At 35.0% G+C, this 25,271-nt stretch overlaps 1 protein-coding gene across 1 annotated transcript in view; it reads right to left on the bottom strand.

Moving 5' to 3' along the window:
• Mms19 (MMS19 nucleotide excision repair protein) overlaps positions 1 to 25,271 on the bottom strand; it is a 364,717-nt gene that overhangs the window by 150,065 nt on the left and 189,381 nt on the right. Inside the window, exons 14-15 of the mRNA XM_090393489.1 lie at positions 22,319 to 22,523; positions 7,630 to 7,727 (exon numbers count right to left, since the gene is read on the bottom strand). Coding sequence (XP_090249615.1) covers positions 7,630 to 7,727; positions 22,319 to 22,523 — 303 coding nt within the window. The remainder of the gene's footprint in view (positions 1 to 7,629; positions 7,728 to 22,318; positions 22,524 to 25,271) is intronic.

Raw genomic sequence — 25,271 nt, 5'->3', positions numbered from 1 at the left:
TGGAAACTCAGGTTTTTCATCCCATAAACTTAAGAAAATCGTCCTTAGAACCTGCACTATTTTCAGACACAGTAAACATAGTATTAGGATTAGGGACCAGGAGATGGAGGTACTTATCAGCCGTCTCTATTCACTGGATGTCAGGTATAATTAGTGATAGCCTTGGGTCAAATATCTCTGACTAGTGGTGTGGAGACTGAAATTTCCCCCTGTCTTCAAAAGTTAGACAGGGCTAAAACAGCCTCACCACTGTTTTAGCCCTATCTAACTTTTGGAGACATATTTTACTCCCTATATGGGAATAAAAGGTGTTAGTTGATTTTTTTTATCAACATTATTATTTTTTTTATATATATCAGGTTTAATGCCACTTTCCTTCATAATGTGATCAACAGGTGATAAATAAGAGGAGACATTGTGGACCCTTGAAACACACTTGATTTTACATGAGACCATCATATCAAACATCCCACATTTTTTACATCAAACTAAATAGAGACTCAGTACAATAAACCATTTATATCATATAATTACGGTGTTTTGAACACCTCTTCTGTTGGCACCTAATAATATGCCTTTTACAGATATACAAAAAAAATCTACAGATCTCTGTTATATACATGATTTCTCAACTATGTCTTAAAGAGCAAATTTGATCCTGAAAGAGATCATTTGTTAACTTTTCATGTCAACTGTGTTGTGAATGGAGAACCTGTGGAACAAGTAAAACATTTCAGCTACTTAAGAACGATTTTTACTGAAGATGGTAAATTAAATATAGAAATAGACAACAGAATCAGCAAAGGGAGATGGTGCAGCTAGAAATGTCTTAGAAGACTGAAATGTGAGATCTGAGAATATCGAAATCCTGACCAAGAGATCATTTGTTAACTTTTCATGTCAACTGTGTTGTGAATGGAGAACCTGTGGAACAAGTAAAACATTTCAGCTACTTAAGCACGATTTTTACTGAAGATGGTAAATTAAATATAGAAATAGACAACAGAATCAGCAAAGCTGGTATGGTGGGAAGTCAATTGAATAAATTCATATGGAATAAGAGAGAAATTAGTCGGAAACACTAAATTAGCTGTATACAAGACAGTGTTCAAACCAGTTTTAACTTATGGATCTGAGAGCTGGGTCAGAAGTAAAACACTTGACCAAAGACTTGAGAGCTGGGTCAGAAGTAAAACACTTGACCAAAGCCTAGAGACCGCAGATATGAGAGTCCTGAGAAAGATTAGAGGTGTGAACAGATGGCATCAATGGCAATATCATATTAAAAATGAGGATATTAGGAAAGAACTTGACATTGTCAGCATCCAGGAATGCGTTAGCAGAGCTAATCTCAGGTGGTATGGTCACTTAAATAGAATGGGAGAGGAAAGATTAGCTAAACAAGTGTTCTCTGCCAGGTTGGCAGGAAAACGACCCAGAGGAAGACCAAGATATAGGTGGATTGATACGGTACAAAGTGCCTTAGACGATAGAAATATAAGATATGATAATGTTGGAGTCTTGACAAGTAACAGACTGATTTGGAGGAAAATTGTAGATAGGAAGTTAGTAATGATGTAATTTTTTCATGTAGTACTGTCATATCCTGTACACCCCTTGAGGGTACAAGGCAGGAATTTGATGATGATGATGAATACAGGTTGCAAAATTTACAGTAAAATCCTGAATAAAAGACTTAGAAATATTGTAAACACTACTCTCAGAAGAACAAGATGATTTCAGACATGGAAAATCATGTATAGACAATATTTATGTGCTAAAACAAATTATTGAAAAAAAAAAAATTTAATTTATAGACTCATATGGCCTTTAAAGATTACGATAAAGCTTTTTATAAACTACACAGAGAAAAACTATGGAATATAATGGAAAAACAAAGATACCCATTACATTTGGTACAAGCTATACAAATTTCATATAAAGATACAAAAAATACAGTTACAGTTAAGTAATAAATTAACAGATGGGATTGAACTAAATCAGGGTGTCAGACAGGGATGTAGCTTATCTCCAAATCTATTCAATATGTATATTGATCAGATTATTAAAATATAAAAAACAACAATAAAACAAGGTATCCATTTAACCAGAAGAACTGTTATTACTACTATTATAATAATGGAACTAACTCACGAAATTTCAAATCTGAAAGCACACCCCAACTCAATATAACCAGAGTTAAAGATCGGAACTATCAACATAAGAAGCCTGAATGGCAAAAAATGGAGCTAGCTGAGGAATTAGATAAGTACCAGATCAACATAATAGGGGTGACTGAAACAAAAAAGACAAAAACTGGTGAGATCTTTCTGAACAATAAATACAAAATGTTATATTCAGGAAATGACAATCAGGGAAAAGAAGTAGCCATAGTATTCAACACAAAATACGAGGCTAATTTTCTTGAATGGCAGGCAGTCTCAAGTAGAGCGATGTGGACAAATATCAGAATGGGGAATTGGACAATGAGACTTATTTGTGCCTATGGTCCCACAGAAGGTTCTACTAAGGTAGAAGTGGAGTAATTTTTTGATGCTTTACAAAAAGCAACTGACATGATGAAAAAAGAAAAGTTGGTCCTTGTTGGGGATCTAAATAGCAGAGTAGGAAATGATTGTCAGACATATAAAAATATTTTGGGAAAATTTGGAGAAAAGAGCAAAGCTAATAATAATGGCAAATATCTGTTGCATTTCTGTTCAGGACATGGACTGGTTATTACTAACACCATGTTGCAACATAATAATGTGCACAAATTCACATGGAGAGAAGAGGCAAGGAATAAGAAAAGTCTCATTGACTATGTTATTGTTGATAGTGATGTTTTTTCCCCTGGTGCAGGACACCAGAGTGTACAGAGGATTTGAAATTGGAAACAATCACTATTTAGTCTTGAGCAGAATAAAATTGAATTTCGCATTGAAAAGAATAACATGTAAGAAAGTTTTAAAGCGAATAAAAGTTGAGCAGCTCTCAGATGTGAACCATAGACTAAAATACACAAAGATTATTGAAGAAAAAATGAAAGAGTTTGAGAACAGGAACCAAACCTTGGAGATTCAGTGGCAAGCCTTGAAGAAAACCCTGATTCATTAAGCCAGAGAGACATCTGGTGAGGTTGTCTGCAAGGATAGAAAAATCAGGACTCAATGGTGGACACAGGAAGTTAAAGAGGCAGTGAAGGAAAAGAAGAAAGCATATCAAAAGTTCCTGGCAAATAAGTCAGCTTGTGCTCTTAGAGAATACAGAGACAAATGTAAGAAAGCTAAACACTGTGTAAAACTAGCTAAACAAAAGTCATGGTAGCACTTTGGCAGGAACATAGAAAATAAATATCAAGAAGGTAGTAAGATAGGTTGTTGAAGAAGCTTAGAAATGGAGGAAAGAGTGCTGTAAAAGGAGTTAGAGATGATAAAGGTTACATGAAAACAGGAGAAAAAAATATCCTTGAACTAAGGAGTAATTACTTCGAAAAATTGCTAAATGAAACAAACAGTGAAAGCACAGTGGTAAAAAAACAAACAACAGGCATACAGTGAGGAATACATATCCATACTTGAAGTATAAAAAGCCATGAAAGGCTTGAAATGTGGAAAGGCAGCAGAACTAGATGATATTCAACCAGAAATGCTGAAATATGGTGGTATAAAAGTCTTACAGTGGCTGCACTGCATAGTTCAGAAAGCCTGGACAGAGGGACGAATTCTGGATGATTGGAGTAGAGCTCTAATAGTACCCATATATAAAAAGGGAAATAAAACTGTATGTGAGAATTACAGAGGTATTTCCCTACTGAGTGTTCCTGGCAAGATCTATGCAAGCATACTTGAGAAACGGTTGAGAAGAATTGTGGAAGAAAAGCTTGGTGAAGAACAAGCTGGATTCAGGCCAAATAGAGGCTGTCAGGATCAGATCTACACTTTACAACAAATAGTTTAAAAAGCATGGGAATATAACAAGATCTGTATTTAAGTTTTGTCGATCTGGAAAAGGCATATGACAAGGTGCCAAGAGAGAAGCTATTCAATACGATACAGTTATATTGGTGTCAATGGGGTATTATATCAAGCAATACTTCGTCTGTATTTGAGTTGTAAGTCGGCAGTTAGAATTGAAGTACAGGAAGATGATTTAATGTTAAATCTGGTGTGAGACAAGGCTGTACATTATTCCCTCTGTTATTCATTATCTATATGGATTACATTATGAAGAAAAGTGGTATTAAACTTGATATCAGAATTGGAGATGTTAATGTCAGCTCTTTGCTTTATGCGGACGATGTTATACTTCTAAATAAATCCGCTACAAGTTTGCAAGAGTCACTGACTAAACTGAATAGCTGTTGTAATAGATATGGTATGAAGGTGAGCATTAAAAAGACAAAGACAATGAAAATAGGCAGAATCATTGAAAATGTCAACTGCGTTGTGAACGGGGAACCTGTGGAACAAGTAAAACATTTCAGCTACTTAGGCACGATTTTTAGTGAAGATGGTAAGTTAAATATGGGAATAGACAACAGAACCAACAAAGCTGGTATTATAGGAAGTCAACTGAATAAATTCATATGGAATAAAAGAGAAATTAGTCGGAACACTAAATTAGCTATATACAAGACAGTGTTCAAACTAGTTTTAACTTATGGATCTGAGAGCTCGGTCAGAAGTAAAACACTTGACCAAAGACGAGAGGCTGCAGATATGAGAGTCCTGAAAAAGATTAGAGGTGTGAACATATGGCATCAATGGCAATATCATATTAAAAACGAGGATATTAGGAAACAACTTGACATTGTCGGCATCCAGGAATGCATTAGCAGAGCTAATCTCAGGTGGTATGGTCACTTAAATAGAATGGGAGAGGAAAGATTTGCAAAACAAGTGTTCTCTGCCAGGTTGGCAGGAAAAACGAACCAGAGGAAGACAAAGATATTGGTGGATTGATACGGTACAATGTGCCTTAGATGATAGAAATATAAAATCTGATAATGATAATATTGGAGTCTTGACAAGTGACAGACTGATTTGGAGGAAAATTGTAGATAGGAAGTTAGTAATGATGTAAATTTTTCATGTAGTACTATCATATCCTGTACACCCCTTGAGGGTACATAAAAATAAACAGACTTTATTACAAATTCAAATAATTTGACAATGTCTGGAGGAAATTCTTCTTGTAGTAATTCTATGCTGTCCGCCAACGGAACATTCGTAAATAGCGAAACAACATCTAGACTAATCATAATCTCCAAATCATCTAGATGCAGATTGGAAATTTTATTTCTGAAGTCCACAGAATTTTTTATATATGTAGCAGTTCTTCTAGTTGAAGAAGTGAGTAAATTTGACCGAAATTTTGATATTTTGTAAGTGGGATAACCTATACAGTCTACAACCGGTCTTAATGGAATTCCTGGCTTATGCACTTTGGGTGCGCTGATTTCAAATATCAAACCCATTTTTCTCTATCATGTCAGGTTTTTCCTCTATGGCATTTTCTTTTTGCTAATTTGTAAGTTTTTGATAGTTTCAAGGAGGCAGTACTATTTAGAGGATCAAAAAAATCGATTTTTTAATATTATTTTCTGAAAGTATGTACTTTTAAAAATCTGTTCCTAACTTTTTATCAAGAAATTCGGAATATTCCCGAAGATATAGCCTATTATTCAAAGCGGTGCGCAGATCAGAATCGGAGCGCTCACTGCTCTCACTTGTTAGTAAACAAATAAATGCGTAAGAACCTGCAACAGCACGTACTGGCACTTTGAATGCAAGAGAGGCCAATAATTAGATACATAACTACTTAACAATATTCATTAAAAATTACAAGAATATTTATAAAAAAATAACAATTTTACTTATACATGAGTTTCAGGGAATAAATTTTTGTTTGTAGCAATTTCTGCTGTGTGTTCTGTTTTGGCAATCCCTTTGAATACTCCAACAATAGTCAGCCATCATGTGAGGATCCCATCTTCCTTGGTACCGATCTTCCATAGTTTTTAAGTCTTGATGAAATCTTTCGCCTTGTTCATCGCTTACAGCACCTAAATTCTCAGGAAATCTAACAAGATGACTGTATAGGAAATGAAGCTTTATGCTCATGTTGCAACCTAGGCGCTGGAAATTTTCAAGCATTGTTTCCACTAGATCTTTGTAATTGCACGCTTTTTTGTTTCCAAGAAAATTATTCGCAACCATTGTAAATGAAGTCCAGGCCTCTTTCTCAATTTCATTCATAGAGTTGATGAAATTTGGGTCTCTCATTAAAGTTCTAATTTGCGGTCCATCAAATACACCGGCTTTAATTTTTTCATAACTAAGTCGTGGAAATTTTTCACATATGTATTGGAAACAGTCACCTTGTAAATCTAAAGCTTTAACATACTGCTTCATAAGACCTAGTTTGATGTGTAGAGGTGGAAAAGTGATTTTTTCTCTGTCGATTAAAGGTTGATTTATAACATTCTGTTCTCCAACATTTAAGGATATTCTAAGAGGCCAATGTTTCTGACTCCAGTGTTGGTTTCTAGCTTGACTATTCCAGAAGCATAGAAAACATGGAAACTTTGTATGTCCTCTTTGAAAGCCAAGTAAAAAGTTCACCATTTTAAGATCCACACAGATGATCCAGTTATGGTCTGCATATTTTAATAACTTCAGAACCTTTTTAATGTTTAACGCTATGACGCATATAGCATTCATTTGTTTTAGGCAGTTGTCATCGCCTAAATGTATTAGGTCGGTTATCGGCCTCTCTCGCATTCAAAGCGCCAGTACATGCCGTTGCAGGTTCTTACGCATTTATTCGTTTACTAACAAGCGAGAGCTCCGATTCTGATCTGCGCCCCACTTTGAATAATAGGCTATATCTTTGGGAATTTTTCGAATTTCTTGATAAAAAGTTAGGAACAGATTTTTAAAAGTACATACTTTCAGAAAATAATATTAAAAAATCGATTTTTTTGATCCTCTAAATAGTACTGCCTCCTTAAAACTATCAAAACTTACAAATTAGCAAAAAGAAAATGCCATAGAGGAAAAACCTGACGTGATAGAGAAAAATGGGTTTGATATTTGAAATCAGCACACCCAAATTAGTAAAAAACAAGTGTCAGATCATAATCAGCAGAAAAAAATTTTTTTTTTTGTTGGCCAGTGTCATCAGTGTTTGAAGCAAAGTAGAAAGAAAAAGATCTAAGGAACACTATGACATAAGTTTGCTGATGTAGTCAGAAGTGCTTTAGAAGATCCAAACTCACTGGAAACCATGCAAGAATGTTATTTTAGAACCCATTAGAACGTTATGTTAATGACCATAAACAAGAATAAAGAATTAAAAAAATTTAAACTTTTAAATATTTCCAACTCATTTTCTTTTTGCAAAAAATTTTAAATTTCAGAAATAAGCAAGAGTTTTATATGCATCAGCATATACTTTAACAAGTCCTTGGAGATGCTCTAGTACTATGCAGCTTATTGAAAGACTGAGGCAATGCTGTACAAAAAATAGCAACTCAATCATATATTTTGTTAGTTATTTAATGTACATATTAATTTTTGAAGCATATGAATTATAAGGAATTTAATTCTTATGTTCAATACTCACCCAAAGATATCTTCTTCAACAAACAAGACACAACTTGTTCTTTAACTATAACAGGCTGAACATCTGAAAACTTTGATAGCACTTGTTGGCTTTCCTTCCTATAATTATATATTCATATTTAATTCTTATATTCATTTATGTCCTCTCTCTCTTTCACATACACACACATTCTTCTTATTTATTCAATAAACAGAACAAAATACGATGAATAAATATCAATGAACATTCCTCAAACTCAACTAAACTTTCTCTTCGTGTAAGGCTCAATGGCTTACATGGGCAAGTAAGATGGTTATAGCAAACTAATTAATCCCATATCAGTGGGCTCTGTGTTTAACTGTCCATCAACTGCATGTATTCTCTGGCTGTTTGTTTGCCTTGCAAAATGAAAAACCCTACAACTTCTGTATGAGACTGGCTAACTTTCCCTCAGCTGAAAATTATAAAGGTTCTTTGCCAATCCCATCCTATCCTGGATGGGATTGAAACCCAGGTCTTTCTGACCATAGGTCAGAAAGACTTGGGTTTTTGGTCCATGCCTTCAACATTACCACTATGGTTAATCTGTTAGATATATGATTTATTAACAACAGATATATTTCATATATCTCATAATATGTCAAAAATGTACTCACATAAATTATAATCTAAACCCTCCACACGGTGACATATGGTTTTATATTTCTGCTATTAGCAACTGCTAGTTCATTTAAATTTAAAACTGTATTTATGCAAATATACAAACATAAATCAAAGGCTGATATTTGTTTCAATAAACATAATAAAGAGAATCATTTTTAAAGACATCACCATGGAAATCTTTCCTTCATGGTTACATGGCGATCAGAATACGTTATAAAAATTATGGAAACAACTGCTATGTTAAAGTAAAACTTCAGTTTAATACAATATATGAGTATACTCCAGATGATGACCTTCATGAAGGTTGAAACGCTGAGTGATTATTCTGGTTTATATTAAACTGAAGTTTTTTAAATTTATATAATTTTTATAATGGACATCACTATGAAATTATCTTGTTTCAATATGGTTTGAAAGTAAAAGGAGTTTTTTTTTAAATAAAAAAAAAGATATGAATTTATACTATTTAAAATAATTAAGCATTATTCATAATTCTGAATGAAAGACTGTTAACAATGTGATCGGTAGCAAGGCAGTCTTTCCTTAATTACAGAACTGCTCCTATGTGAGAACAATAAATTATTCTCAGGAACGTGCAGTTATTTAACAGTCATTTAATATTACAGCTCAATCTCACTATAGCAAACTTATAGGGACACCATAGGAATAGTTGATTACAATGGATAGGTTGCTATTTCAATTTTCTTTAGACTAGTGTTATACCCTGAAGCTTTGATTGGGACTTTTCATTACTTCAATTGTTTGTTATAATAGCAAATTTGGTATGTAAGAGTTGATCATCATTACCATGGAATAGTATGAATCATGACTTCCTGGACCACATGTGAATGATAGAATGCTATGCACTCCAGGAAGTCATGATTCATACTATTCTCATAATCTCATACCTTCAACATTACTACTATGGTTAATCTGTTAGATATATGATTTATTAACAACAGATATACCTATTAATGCATGTATTGTTAACAAAAACAGTTAGTTGTCCAGTCAACTCTCACTACAATAAGCACTGCTAGTGTGAATCTAATCTAACAAAGTACCAAAAAGTTGTAGTCAAAACTTTACATCAATGATATTCTAAAGGAAATTCACTTAGCAGTTCTTTCATTAATAAGCTATTTTTGATTCTTGTGAGTTCATGGTAGTGAACATTGACTGCACATGCTTTTGTTAATCTTTCATAAACAATTCTGGTATAAATGACTTAGGTGTATGTGTTCAAGAATAAATGATGCTAGCATAATTCATAAGTTTTGGCAATGTGTACCAGATGATGATACCTATTTTTGGAAGGTTTGGCATTTGGACAAATGTTTAGTATTCTTAATGAACAGATATCCTTTGGCCTGTTCAGCTAATTTCTTCTCATAATCTACTTTTTCTTTCCTTCCTTACAAAACTGGTCACATATATTTATGTTTGCCACTACTCAGATTGCTTTTCTCTTTATATACTTCATAAAATCTTTTATACTAATGTTTAAGTATAATGCTTTATACTAATGCCAGGAGTATCTGGAATAAAGGAGAGGAATTGGCAGCGCTGATAGCATCAGCATGGCCAAAGATTATTGGGATCACTGAGACGTGATTGACAGAAGAAGATATAATAACAGGAATAGAAGTAGCAAGGTACAGCATTTTTCAGCAGGATAGGAAGGGAAAGCGTGGTGGTGAAGTACTACTTATGATGTGACAACTTATGTCCTCTAAGAGTGGAGGCTTTGGAAGGCGGTGACACTAATGATTTTGAAAGCATATAGTGTGAGGTAGAGGTGGGCAACACAGGATATTTAGTGAGGTGTTGCTACAGAGCACAGAGAGTGGGGACCAGGAGATGTTTAGACAGTTGAGCTTGGCAAGTGCAAGAAGAAAGATTGTCGGAAGATTTTAACTACAGCAGTATAAATTGGGGAGAGGAAGATGAATATAGCAATAAGGGAATGGAATTTCTAGAATTCTTGAGGGACATGTAATAGAGGGAACAAAAGGTTCAGGTGTTTTGGATTTGATCATAGCATCAGAAGAGTTGATAATAACTGAGATGCCATCTCTCCCACCAGTTGGAGAGAGTGACCATGTGGTTTTGACTAGGAAGATGAATAGACATGCAGGAGTATCAAAGAGACGGGAACGTATGTGGAATTATAAGGCAGGTGATTATAATAGTCTTAGACGTCAACTTGGGGAATTTCATGGAGGAATGGAATATCATTAGTGCTTGGGAAATTGTGAAGGAATATTTGTTAGCAGCAATAGTAAACTGTATTCCACAAGTTAAGAAGAGAACACAATTTGGAGTAAAGTGGATGACAAACAATATTAAACAGGAACTGCATATGAAAAAAAAAAGGCTATGGAAGAGATATAAGTAGACAGGTGAAGAGCAGATGTATGAAAAATATAAGACATAGGCCAGGAGAGTGACTAGTATAGTAAGGAAGGCAAAACAGGAATATGAGAAGAGATTCAAAGAAAATCCTAGGGAATTTTTTAGCTATGTGGCCAGCAGGAGGAGAAATGATTGAGGAAGAATGACATAGTGGAATTGAGTGACTGATGCAGATGACATAGTGGAATTGTTCAATGAACGCTTTATTGGAGTATTTCATCCTGGAGTAGTAAATTTTAATACTAGAGGGATAGGGCAGGTTCAAGGTTTAGAGGTGCAGGAGGAGAGTGTGTTCCAAATACTGAGTACTCTGGATGTCAGTAAAGCTGTGGGACTGGATGGTATTTCATCACGAGTTTTGAGAGAATGTGCTAAAGAACTGACAGCTCCTTTGACCTGGCTTTTCAATGAAAGTCTGGCTACGGGAAAGGTGCCCAGGGAATGGAAGGAAGGTAAGATAGTGCCATTGCATAAGGGTGGTAGCAGACTGGAAGTGTCTAATTATAGGCCAGTTTGTGTGTCATCAGTAGTTGTTAAGATCTTGGAGAAATTAGTGGGGGACCATATACAGCATTGGGCAGATGAGGGTAATGTTATCTGTGAGAGTCGACATGGATTTGTGACGGGGGTGCTCTTGTTTTAGTAATATGCTAGCCTTTTATAATAAAGTTACAAGAGCAGTAGATGAGGGAAAGGCATATGCTGCCATTTTCTTGGATTTAGGAAGGCATTTGACAGAGTGCCACATGATAAGCTGATATTTAGGTTGCAGCACATCTGTTTGGAGGTCAGGTTGGTCAACTGGATTCAGGATTGGCTGTCCGATAGGTATCAGAGTTGTGTATGGTGGAGCAGTTTCAAGGAGGCAGAGGGTTACAAGTGGGGTCCCACAAGGCTCAGTACTGGGACCTATATTGTTTAATCTTTATATCAATGACATTGTCAGTGGATTGCAGGGGGATATTTAGTTGTTTGCAGATGATGTGAAGCTGGGAAGGGTTATTAGTAATGGCGCAGATGTGGTAGCCCTGCAAGAGGATTTGAATAAGCTAGACAGATGGGCAAATGAATGGGGGTATCGGTTTAATGCAGCAAAATGTAAGGTCTTGAGGTTTGGAACACATCGAATGGGACGCTGCATACTCTATTGGAGGAGCTATACTGGAGGAAGTAGGGGAGACAAGAGATCTGGGGTTGATGATTGATAGAAACCTGAAATTTAGGGGACATATTGCAAAGGTGATGAAGGTAACACAGAGGATTGCTGGTTGTGAATAATGAGAGGGATGCTGACCTGCAGAGATAAAAGAGTTATCATTCTGTTGTATAAGACCCTGATCAGACCACACTTAGATTACTGTTCTCAGATTTGAAGGGGATAAATTAAATGTGGAAAAGGTGCAAAGGCAGATAACAAAGATGGTTTCAGGACTGTACAATGTTAGTTATGAGGATCGGCTGAGGGTACAAAGGCAGATAACAAAGATGGTTTCAGGACTGTACAATGTTAGTTATGAGGATCGGCGGAGGGAATGTGGACTGCAGAGTTTGGTGGATAGAAGGCGGACAGGTGATATGATTGAGACTTTTAAACTGTTGACACTGGGGAGTTCTTTCACTTGGTTGAGCAGCAAGGAGTAATGACAAGGGACCATCCCTGAAAGTTACGAAAGGAAACTGTGAGTAAGAGGGTGAGGAGTGGTTTCTTTACATGGAGGGTGGTTGAACCATGGAATGCATAGCCTGATAGAGTAGTGAGAGTGAGAACGGTCAATGAGTTTAAGGAGTGGTATGATAGACTTTGTGTTTCCTAGGAGGGACCTCTCACGATGAGTCTTATGACTCCATGGAGGCCTGAATAATAATAATTTATTCTTTGTTTTTCCTGCAACTCATATTTAATGATGCTACTCATTCATCTAACTCCAACTTGATTTTGTCCTTCTGTCTCCAGATTCTTATGTCATAGCACTATTCCAAGTGGCTCTTCAGCTTGTAATCACCTGCTTTGCAAGGAGGATGATCACTCTTGCAGAGCAGGTGTGGAATTGCATTCCACATGTACAGTAATCTACCATTTATCCAACCTTCAAAACAATGACACTTCCAAGTCAACTGACTTCTAGTAAAGCATCATGTAATTGTACTTTAATTATCGAAATTCACCATTCTGATAATTGAAGGGTCAGAAAAATGGTAGATTACTTTACCTAAGGGCTCAATTTAGTAAGTACAAGAGTGGTGAACCCAAGGTACCTGATGCTCGACCATGTCTCACTTCATGTAATATAGATCACATCTGTTATATTAACCGTAGACTGCTCCCTACTCTTCTTTCTATTTTTCTTCTCTTGTCGACCCCCCCCCCCAGCCAATGCTATTATAGTATTCAAAGGCTAGGGATTTTCATGTAATGGAGTCTGCCTTCTCTCCTTTACCTACTAGCCATAAAATAAATAAAAAATAGCAAAAGGCAGGAGTCTTGTTGTTAGTTACAAAATGGTGTAAATTGCAGTGTAGAAATGAAAGAGGAAACTACTGCAATGTTTTCCAAAGCACATTACTATGGAGAGGAAACTTCAAAACCATGTTCCAAGAATCCCTGGGCAAATTACAGCAAAATGAAAATAAATACATTACCTAGAGAGAAGAAAAGTATATCAGGAATGTAAGGAAATACTAATGTGGATTGGAATTTATGTGAGAATAACGTTAAAGTAAGAAAATGAGAAGAAATGAAATAACAGGTAAGAAAAAAAAAAGATGTAGGAATTTTATGAGGTAGTGAAACCAGATGGAAGAACAGTGGTGATTACTGGAGTAAAAACTATAGAATAATCTAAAGTGGATGAGCAACAGGACAAAATGGAGCAAGTTACTATGGAAAGATTGGGGAAAGAAAGTAAAAAAAAAAAAAAAAAAAAAAAAAACAACAACTTATCACCTGAATGACAGAATACTGATGACAACGTTAACAACCCCACTGGATCTTGCCATAATTCAAATATATGTGTCAACAACTAATTCATAAGATCATGAAATAGAAGTGTCAATTCAACAACTCGAAGAATTAATAACATCAGTTAAAGATAAAGATAATTTAATTATAATGGGCAACTTGCAAAATGTAAAATAAAACATCCATGGAATAAGGAGGAGAAAATGAATTTAAGAATGAAGCAGAATGCATGCTAGACAGTCACTAAGGAAATAACTAAGATCAGCAGGCAAAGTATTAGGATTTACCAAATTACAGCTATGGAAGCCATGGATAAGGCAAGGAATAGTATTGAGGATTAAGAAACAAGAGTAAAGAAGACAGGAAAAAAAAGCAAAGGAGAACTGGATAGAAAAAATATATAAAGAAGTTAAATATATAAAAACAGGAGGAGCTGACAAGGCATATGAAATAATTGCTGTACACACCTGTAATTCCAAAACAAAAAGTGAAGTTGTACAAGACAAGAAAAGGAAAATTACTGGTAATAAAGAGATACCAGAGGAATGGAAGGTATAATTTGAAGACTCACAGAGCAGAGAAAATATGAATAGTAAAATTATCGAACTAGAATATGAAGCTGAAAAAGAAAGTCTTGGACCAGCAATTAATGAATTACTTAATTGAAAAACTGTAGGAACAGATGAAATACCTGCTGAAAATCAAAAAACCTGAGAGATGCAACACAAGAAAAATTATTTAACCAATCAAGAGAGAGAGGGAAAGTATTTGATATCTATGAAAGGTTGGTGGTAACAATATTCAACAAAGGGAATACAACAGACTGTAAAAATTATCAAATGTTAAGTTTACTCAATCATGCCTCAAAGATCATACTAAATATAGTGACACACAGAATAAAATCAAGAATTGGATGTTATTTAGATGAAGATCAGTTTGGATTCCAGAATATTAACAGAACTAAAGAAGCAATACTAGCAAGGTTTACTAAGGGAAGGTCAAGTTTTAGCAACTTGCTCACATTCTATAACAATGCTATTATTGAACAACACATGGGAAATTGATACATTATGATACTTTTGGATTTTGCTAAGGCTTTTGACAGAACACAGGATGGTAGACTGCTGTATAAATTGGAGAATATGGGTTTGGATTATAGAAAATATTACGTGGATAAAAGGATGGTTGACCGACATATCAAAATGTGTTATACGGGAAATGTGTCTGCAAGATTTAAGGTAACCAGTAGTGCACCACAAGGATCAGTGCCTGGTCCACTGTTATTCAATCTGTACATTAATGATATTGGGAAGGACATACAGTGATTTGCTGATGATGTAAAGATAGGTAGGGTAATCAGGAATGCTGCTGATATGCAGTACTTGCAGAATGATTTGAATAGGCTGGAATTGTGGGCATGGGAAAATGGATGTCAGTTCAATGTCAGCAAACGTAAAGCCATTCATCTTGGCATGATTAGATATCCAGTGTCATATTATATTGGTGAGATTATGCCAGAAGAAACTGATGATTCTAGGGATCTTGGAGTGCTAGTAGATAGGAAGTTAAAGTTCAAGGGCCATGTAACAAAGATTGCAAATACAACAATACAACTCAAAAAATAATTGCAATGCTGAAACAAATGTTCATATGTAAAGATAAGGATGTCATTTTGCCTCTTTACAAGGCCTTGATAAGACTTCACTTGGGCTATTGTGCACAAGTCTGGTCTCCTGGTTTCCATTGTGATTTTGATATATAGTGGGGAGAGTGCAAAGGAGAGTGTTAAAAGTGATATCAGGATTGTGGAATACTGATTATGAAGACAGATTGAGAATTTGTAGGCAGCAGACACTAGCAAACAGGAGAAAAGGGGGAGGGGTATGATTGAGACTTACAAACTTCTGAAAGGGTCATACAGGATTTCATTGATGGAATTTTTCAATTTATGGAGGGTGGGGAAAGGACAAGAGGGCATCCTTGGAAGCGGAGAATGAATACTGGTAAGAAGGGGGCGAAGGCTAGATTTTTCTCTCATAGGGTGTTGCGTTACTGGAATGGACTGCCATTGGATGTTATGAGTGTAAGGTGTGTGAATGAATTCAAGAATAAGTATGATGGTGCGTGCAGTATGTAGCCTCCCCTCGATGAGTCCCTGACTCCCCGTAAGTCTCTCTTAATAATAATAATAATTTTGCTGACAGTATACCACATGAAAAGTTGTTGCATACATTAGAGAGCTGAAATATAAACTACTGACTTAGATAAGAGTGTGGCTGATGGACAGGTATCAGAAAGTGGTACTAGAGAAATGACCAATTGTGTTCCCTAGTGATCAATCCTTGAACCACTGTTTGTTCAATCTATACATTAATAATATGGGAAAGACCTGACTAGAGGTGTTCAATTGTTTGTCGACGGCAAAGGTAGAGCAATCAGGGATAATACTGATATGCAGCACTTACAGAATTACTTGAACACATTGCAAATGTAGGCAAATGATAATGATTATCAATGCAATGCAATGTTAGTAAGTATAGTTATACACTTTGACCTGATGAAATTTCCAATGGCATATTATACTGGTAGGATTATGCTTGGAGAAAATGACTCAAAATCTCAGAGTTATGGCAGATAAGAAGTTCAGAGGACATAATAAAAATTGCAAATACAACTCAGAGGATAACAGTGACAATGAAATGAACACTGATGTCATTTGCCTCTTTACAAGTGTGCCGATTTGGTTGCCTAGATTTTGAGGGAATAAAGAAGCTGTGGAGAGGACGCAAAGAAAAGTTATAAAGATGATATTGGTATTATGAAATATAGATTATGAGGAGAGATTAAGAGTATATGGACTGCAGACACTGATAAGCAGGAGAAGGAGGGGTAATATGAAAAGACGTAAACTTCTGAAAGGGTGTTATGGATACTGATTAATGAAATGTTTTGATTGTGTGGATGGTGGGGAGAACACAAAGGGCATATGAAGAAGTTAAGTTTGCATACAGGTAAGCAAGGGATAAGAGTTAGATTTCTCTCATAGAGCAGTGGATGAGTGGAACATCATACCCGTTGAACTGGTGAGTACATGAAGTATCAATGAGTTTTAAAAAAGGTATGATAGCTGGTGTAAGAGATGTATGGATTCCTTGATGAGTCTTCGACTCCCTGGAGGTCTCTGATAATAAATAAATAAACATGGAAGAATTCAAAATTTTCACATATATATGCACTTGGCCATTTATTGTAAAATCAAAGTCACACTTGGCCTATTAACTAACTCCATGTGATACAATTCCTGAGTTTTTACAATACTCAAAATATATATACAACAAAGTTTATTTTTGGACTACTAAGAAATTATCTGGAAGCTATACAAATGTCCTTCAGTTGCACAACTCACTAAGGCAAACAACATCATTCTATAATGGTAGAAGATATGAGAATAAGTTTTATTATTCAGATTTACTAGATTTCAAGTCAACTCCTTTTATTAAACACAATATTCTCTACATTAATAACCAAGTTATGTTCGTAATGAGAGACAGCCTTTGGTTTTTCTTTCTCTTTTTCTCTGTCTAGCTTTTATTATCCAGTCACACTCTTCTGTAAAATGCTTTTTTGTCTCTCTACATTTTTAACCCAGTAAAAGTGTAAGTTGGTTGGTTCCAAAATAACCCATGACATCTTAAATAAGTCCACTGCATCCTCACATAGCACATATGGATATTATCATTTCATGAACAGCTGCCAGTATGAGAAATGTCATTTTGTTTTTGAGAGGAATGTTAATTCATTTTTTTATTTTCATTTGAAAATTGCTTCTTCCTATTCACATGATAATCAGATGAATGCAGTAATGTTCATATATTCAAAGTGATATAAAATAATATGACATATATAATAATATAATAAATATTATTATATAAAAATAATAATATAATAATATTTATTGTATTATTTTTAAAGATAAGTACTGCAATTATCTAAATAACATAATTTGTTCTCAATAAACATCAACAACTGATAAACAGATTTGTGATTATGTACAACATTCATATCTTAAAAGATACATTTAACGTGACATAGTTGTATATAACACATCAGAAGATGATATTAATTAAAATTCTCAAAATTTACATAACATTACTATAACATATTAGGAAATGAAAGTAGAGGATAACATATATTAATGAAGATAGGGCTCCTGTAGCTCAGGTATAAATGATGATGTCCTTTGATCGGAAAGACATCCAACTTAAGATGTGAAGAACCATTTATTTTTGAGGACTTTTCAACTGAAGGTGAGTTAGTCTTATATGGAGGTTGCAGGGTTTTCTTTCTTTCCTTTATTATTTATTTAACTTGGTTTTTCAGGCTAAGAATGCACATAATTAATAGATATAGCAAGGGATTCATTAAGTTTACATGAACTCAATCAAGTTAACTGGTGATGACAGGCTGCTAAGTCCAACATATTAAGGGTAGAAACAAGAAAAAGAGAATGAAGAAAAATTAAGCCATGAGTGTCAGTATAAAGTCAACATGTACATGTTTTTATTGCCAAATTATGCATGACAGGTTGCAAACACAGAGTGCACTGGCATGTGGAAATAGAATTAGTCAATCAAGCTGTGTATGCTGGTGGTCTCACATTGGGATATGAAATTTGGGCAGGAGAGATGCATTCCACTTGGTCATCCAGACTGGCATATATTTATATGAAATTTTAAGCTACATCAGTCTGACACAGTTATAATTATCATCATATGGCTTACCTCTCTTCCATCTCTCCCAACCCCAGCTAAGTTAGCCATTCTCATGCTATGGTTGTTGTAAGTTTGTTTCTTTCTACATAAACATAAAATCAACTTCAACAATATGTGGTAAAAGTATTATATAAATTACTTGGGGATAGAAAATAGTAAACTGAGTATTTCATGGAGTTCATACTACTGACCCATATGAATTTACCTCTTGGTGTAAGGTCACTAATAATAACATTCATGAATGTTAACCACACTTGAATATTCTACATATTTATAAACATTTTGATGTTATCAACCCAAAGTACATAAATTTATTCCTTAAAACTTCACTTTTATTACTGTAGCAAAAAACTATATCAGTAATCAAATGCATCATACTAAATAAATAATGAATTATTTGTAAATTTGTTTTGGACAAATTCCTTCTTTTGTAATTCTGTCGTAACTTATACATTTCTTTCATATCCCCCACTTTTCTGCTTAACAACCAAACTTTTGCAACCCACAAACTCACAAGCCATCTTTGTAGAGAGAATTCCATAGACCACTCACCATTCTGGTCATCTGCTTATGAATCTGATCTACCACTTCATCATCCCCAAGAAAACCAGGTGACAGACCTGTACACATGATCCAGATGTGCTATATCGAATCCTTAGATAGATAACTTCTTTATCTCTGCTTGTTAGGGTGTTGTTCGATAACCAAGTTATCATGTGAGCAACCTTGGCCACTTCTGTAATATTTCCTTTCCCGCATCACCCAGCGTGAGACCACCACCCTTCTTATTAGAGGCCTGAAGTTCCATGTTTAGTTTAGTCCACTTCTGCAATAATTTCTCTCCTGCATCACCCAGTGTGAGACCAGCCCCCTCTTATTAGAGGTCTGGAGTTCCATGTTTAGTTTAGTCTCTAGAGCAGTTTCCAGACTATGTAAAAAATAAACAAATAAAAAAGGGAAATAAAAAATCCTTGGCTCACCCAATACTATAAGTTTATGAAAACCTTTCATGGGCGGAAGCCATACGAAAAAAACTGAATATTTCCCTTCAAATCATTTCCTTATTTAATTTATAAGTTAAACCGCAGTGATCCAAGCACTGAGGCACACCCTGTGGCACACCACTAGTCACCTGCCTTCTTGTGGATTCTATTCCACATATTGCTTTCATATCAGTCAAATGGTTACCCTAATATCCATATCAATGCCTTTGCAAAATCCAGCAGTAACATCATGTATCCATTCCCTTTATTCAATTCAGCTGTCACTCTATTATGAAAAGGGATGACCCACCCTTCACTAAGACAAACTATCCTCCATAGAGTATCATAATCTCATGCACTCATTTTTGAATTTTGATTATGACCTACTTCTACATCACCATCATTTCCAAGATACTGACAGGTCAATTTGTTACTTCAGTCATGGAGCTTCCTTCATATAATAGAACTGAAATGTTACCTGAGCTGAAACTTGAGTTAAAGAGCACAGTCTAGTCAGACACGATGCCAAATTCCTTTGCATATTCATGTAATAAATGGGCTGATATTCTATCTAATCCAATGGACATATTCACAATGAGATTTTGAAATATCCTAAAGTAATTCCAATTCATCTATCTCTAATCGCACATTAGTTCCTGTCTTTCTGTCACTTAATATCCTCACTTGGATGATAGACCCCCTTGCAAAGTGGTCTCTCAGTAACTCAAGTATTTTGTCTGCTTCTGTCACCTTACTGCCATCATTAAAGTTTATCCATCCATAATCATTTACTTGCCACACAGCAAAAAAGCTCTTGGAATTGCCTTTTGCCTACTGGCTTAGTTCCCTCTAATAATCTGTTTCTATCTTTCTTATCTTGCTGATCACCCTTCTTGCCTGTGCTTGTACTGATCACAAGTTTGCTGATTATCTTTCTCCTTATATCTTTCACAACATTTTCTTATTTTTCAGCTCCTGCTTAATGATAACACTCATATCCATCTAATCCCTACCTGATTTATTCTTCTGACTTTGGACATACATTCTAATATTGCTTCCCTTGATCATCTCCCATGACTGCTTCAAGCTATTTCTAAGCTTATCATAATCACAGCTTAGTTCCTCTCATAATCTGTTTCTACCTTTCTTACCTTGCTGATCACCCTTCTTGCCTGTGCTTGTACTGATCACAAGTTTGCTGATCATCTTTCTCCTTATATTTTCCACAACATTTTCTTATTTTTCAGCTTATTATTTTCCTGCTTAATGATAACACTCATATCCATCTAATCCCTACCTGATTTATTCTTCTGACTTTGGACATACATTCTAATATTGCTTCCCTTGATCATCTCCCATGACTGCTTCAAGCTATTTCTAAGCTTATCATAATCACAGCTTAGTTCCTCTCATAATCTGTTTCTACCTTTCTTACCTTGCTGATCACCCTTCTTGCCTGTGCTTGTACTGATCACAAGTTTGCTGATCATCTTTCTCCTTATATTTTCCACAACATTTTCTTATTTTTCAGCTCCTGCTTAATGATAACACTCATATCCATCTAATCCCTACCTGATTTATTCTTCTGACTTTGGACATACATTCTAATATTGCTTCCCTTGATCATCTCCCATGCACTGCTGACATCCTTCTCATGCAGATTCTTTATGTCATGGCACTGCTTCAAGCTATTTCTAAGCTTTTCGTCATCACCGGCTCCAAAGTTCCACATGTTAGGCAACCTTTCAAGTCAAGGTAACATGACTACACTTCCTAATTAGAGGCAGGCATGGCTTTCTTGGGTATATACCGATCCTCTGATAGTTTTATTAATAGATCCAGCACTTTCAAATCTTGAATTCTCTCCATCACATGCTGTTTAAAGTAATTATCATTTAGTAGATGTATCAATTCCATTTCTTTCCTGCCATGTAATCTTATCTCCTTCCAATCTATGTTCCAGTAATTGAAGTTCTTTCATTATAATTACTCAGCCTACACTTATCATCATGTTAATTTGTTGATGCATGCCCTCCACATTTTCCCTTGTATTACCCCCTGGCCTACAGAAGCAACCAACTGTGCATTTTGTCTTTATGGCCTCTATTTCATACTAGATTGCCTCAAGTTAACTGCCTTCCACATCTCTATGCTTCTGGTAATCCCCTACTTTTTTTTGGATACATTTCACCATCATGAATAGTGAAATGTAGCTAAATTAATGAATCTGTAAACACATCATCCCCTCCATGTTTCTGGTACTGATATACATAAACTACCATATGCTCTTAGACCAACAGTTATCTTTACATATTGCAATGACTACCCTATTTAATTTCACTATCAGAGAGACTTGATTCCACATCTTTTAGCCATATGCATTTTCTACAAGTCTTTCGCTTTTCGTAATGACCTAACCTAACCAAACAAAATCGACTTGGCTGCAATTAGTCTACTACTTACTTACTGTTGAAAGTTTATTTTTAACTTGGTTAGAGTATAATAAATTTAGTTTAATCCTTTATCCAAGTGTGAGTAAACAAAGTTTGCGCCTGAAAGTATCTTCAGGACTGGGGTTGTACCACCTTACCCCAGTCCTGAAGATACTTTCAGGCGCAAACTTTGTTTGCTCACACTTGGATAAAGGATTAAATTAAATTTATTATACTTACTTACTGTCATGCTGACAATATCCAGTTTAATATAAAATATTCAACTTTTTCTTAAAAGCTGGCCAACACTCATAAAAAAACTACCAGAAATTATCCTGGTATTATTGTATTATAAAAATGATAAGGAACTACTTATCATAAAAATTACTATAAAAGAAGAAACTATGAAAACTATCATTATAAAAGAGGAAACTAAACTAAAATGCAACTGACTTAAGATTTAACTGCACAGAGAAGTATGCATACCTCACTGTAACTTCTTTATCAAACAGCAGTATTAATAAATGTTCCACAAGCAACAGAAAGTGTTTATTTCCCATCATACCTTTAACATCTAAAGCTACACCTAGACCATGAAGTCCAGTAAGTCGAAGATGGCTTTTTTCACTTGATAATATAGAGAAAAACAGTGCTAACAGAGATTCACTGTAATTAGGAATGAGACAGATATCTAGAAATAAGCAAGATAAATAATGAATTTCATGACTTACAAAACCAGTTACCAAAAGCCTAAAATCCACAGTAACAAATCATATTCTAATTTTTTATATATTCTTCTATATTTTAATTTTAGATGTGAATATCTTTCTTTATGAGATACTTATTTTAAAATTAGTATAACAGCATGACATTTTAGGTCTTGATTAATAAAAAATTAGTATCAAATTTCTTAACTGTCATCCCGCGTCTTGCTTAAAATGTATAAATTGTGCGATATAACTTCAGCAGCCAATGCACCAATAAAAACAAATCAACTTACCAAGAGAATATTTTAACAGTATTACAACACCAAATCAACTAAATTATAAAAAAAGATGCTTCTTTTTCAGCCATCTACTGCTGAATGAAGGCCTCCCCCATGATTTTCCAATTTTCCTGGTTTTCTGCTTCTGCCATCCATCTCTTTCCAGTCAGTTTTTCTATTTCTTCTGCTCATTTTGACTTTGGGTGTCCTTGTCTTCTCTTTCTGGTTGGTATTCATTCTGTTACTTTTCTGGATGTCCTGCCCATCTCCATTTGGATGCTTTTACAATTTCTATTGCATCCAAGACTTTTGTCTGTGATCTGATCCATTCCTTCCTCTTTTTATCCATTAGTATTATTCTTAGAATGATTCTCTCCATTCTTCTCTTTCTGCCATCAGTATTTGTTTTTCCCATTTGTTTAGTTAGTGTCCAGGTTTCTGAACCATAGGAGAGTATTGGTAATGTGCATTGGTTGAATACTTTGTTTTTCAGACAGATGGGCAAATTATTTTTGAAGATATAGTTCAATTTCCCAAATGAATACCAGGTTAACTGTATTCTTTTAATTTTGCTCTGTAATCCATTTTCAATGTCAAAAAGTTGCAATGCACAAGAGGAGACTATTTCACTGGTTCATCATCAAGTTTTATTATTTTTGCTCTTAAGTACCTAATGAACATAACTTTTGTTTTATTTTCTTTATTTATTTTAAAACCTATCTTCTTGCTTTCTATGTTCAGTATATTTATCATTTCCTGTAGGTTTTGTGCTGATTCTGAAATTAATACAGTATCATCTGAGTATCTTAAATTGGTTAATTTTCACTTTTTATTGTCATGCCTTTGGAACTTCAGTTACTCCAGCTCAACAAAAATTTGAGCATTTTTTTTGTTTTGTTTCAACCAGATCATTTTTAATGAATCAAAAGGACAAAATGTGTCAAAACTACATACTGCAATAATTTCTCAGAAGCTAGATAGAATTTATCAAAATTCATAATTAAAAATGTTTCAGTTTTAATCAGATAATTTTTACTAGAATAATATTTGAACAGGTATTAATAATTCCATTCTATTTTTTGCTTCCATAAGACTATTTTCACTTGACTAAAGGGAAAAATTATCGAATGAATTTTTGCTTGGGCTGATAATGTTTAGTAGAACATGGGATTATTACTATTATTATCCTAAGACCCTATAGAGTCAAACACTCATCCAGGAGGCACCTTTGTCATACCCACAGTTCATCATACCTTGCCATAAACACATTCAAATTCTCAGCAGACACCACACCCTCAGTCAATGCATGCCAATCATTCCCAACTCGACATGCAAAAAAAATCTGACTTTCCCTCCCTTGCTCAGACCCTCATTATACAGCTTTCAGGGATGACCTCTTGTTCTTCCCCAATTTCCCACCATTTTATGAAAAACCTCTTCAATGTTAATCCTATAGCAATCCCTTATTAAACTGTATGTCTCTATTACATCACTCCTCTTCCACAGAATTCCTTGTATAGTGACAAAAATAATAATCCACTACACTTCGTAAATTGCATCTTCTCAACTTTTATTGATATTCAACATTCCAGAGATCAGAAACTACCTTAGTCAATTGCTTCTGGATCTTTTCCAACATCTCTCCATCCTTTTGAAAACCAGGTGAGCAAATCTGTGCACAGTAGTCCATATGTGGTCTAATCAAGGCCATATACCAGTGTTTCTCAAACTTCATACATCCGTGTACCCCGTCTTAAATTTTCATTATTACCAAGTAACCCCTTATCAAAATAATAATAATAATAAATAAATAAAATATATTTTGTTGTAAATATCTATTTTATTTGAATTTAGATGTACATGTAAACAAAAAATATGATTTATTTTTAAAAGAACAAACTTTATAAAGATACTATAAATTTTAGGGGGGTACTTAAGGGTCAAAGCTGTATAACCGAGAGGAGATCTCCACATAGCCTTTAAAGGAATGCAGACAACCGACCAGCGCTTCTGACCTAATGTCCAATCCTCACCTTCTCGTGGTGGACCCTGTTGGGTATCTACTGAATACTGAACGAACGAGGATGGGCTGGCAATTTGGGATTTAGCCGACCAAATTGTATTCTTATTGGCTTAAACCAATATAGAAAATGATGGTACAACATGACAAAATTTCATGCCTGGTTCCCTGGCGAAAACAAAACAGGGGCCTTGTTTGACCAGGCATCGCCTGGTCAAACAAGGCCCCTGTTTTGTTTTCGCCAGGGAACCAGGGGAAACAGCTAAAAGTCAGTTACTGGAACAAATCTGAAAGCACACCCAAACTCAACATCACCAGAGTTAAAGATCGGAACTATCAACATAAGAAGCCTGAATGGTAAAGAAATGGAGCTAGCTAAGGAATTAGATAAGTACCAGATCGACATAATAGGGGTGACTGAAACAAAAAAGACA

The sequence above is a fragment of the Typopeltis vanoorti genome, chromosome 5, assembly GCF_054136105.1.
Source record: "Typopeltis vanoorti isolate ZY-2024b chromosome 5, IOZ_Tvanoo_1.0, whole genome shotgun sequence".
Classification (NCBI taxonomy): Eukaryota; Metazoa; Arthropoda; class Arachnida; order Uropygi; family Thelyphonidae; genus Typopeltis; species Typopeltis vanoorti.
Note: the sequence above shows the minus strand (reverse complement) of the source record. Positions and strands in the feature narration are given on the sequence as shown.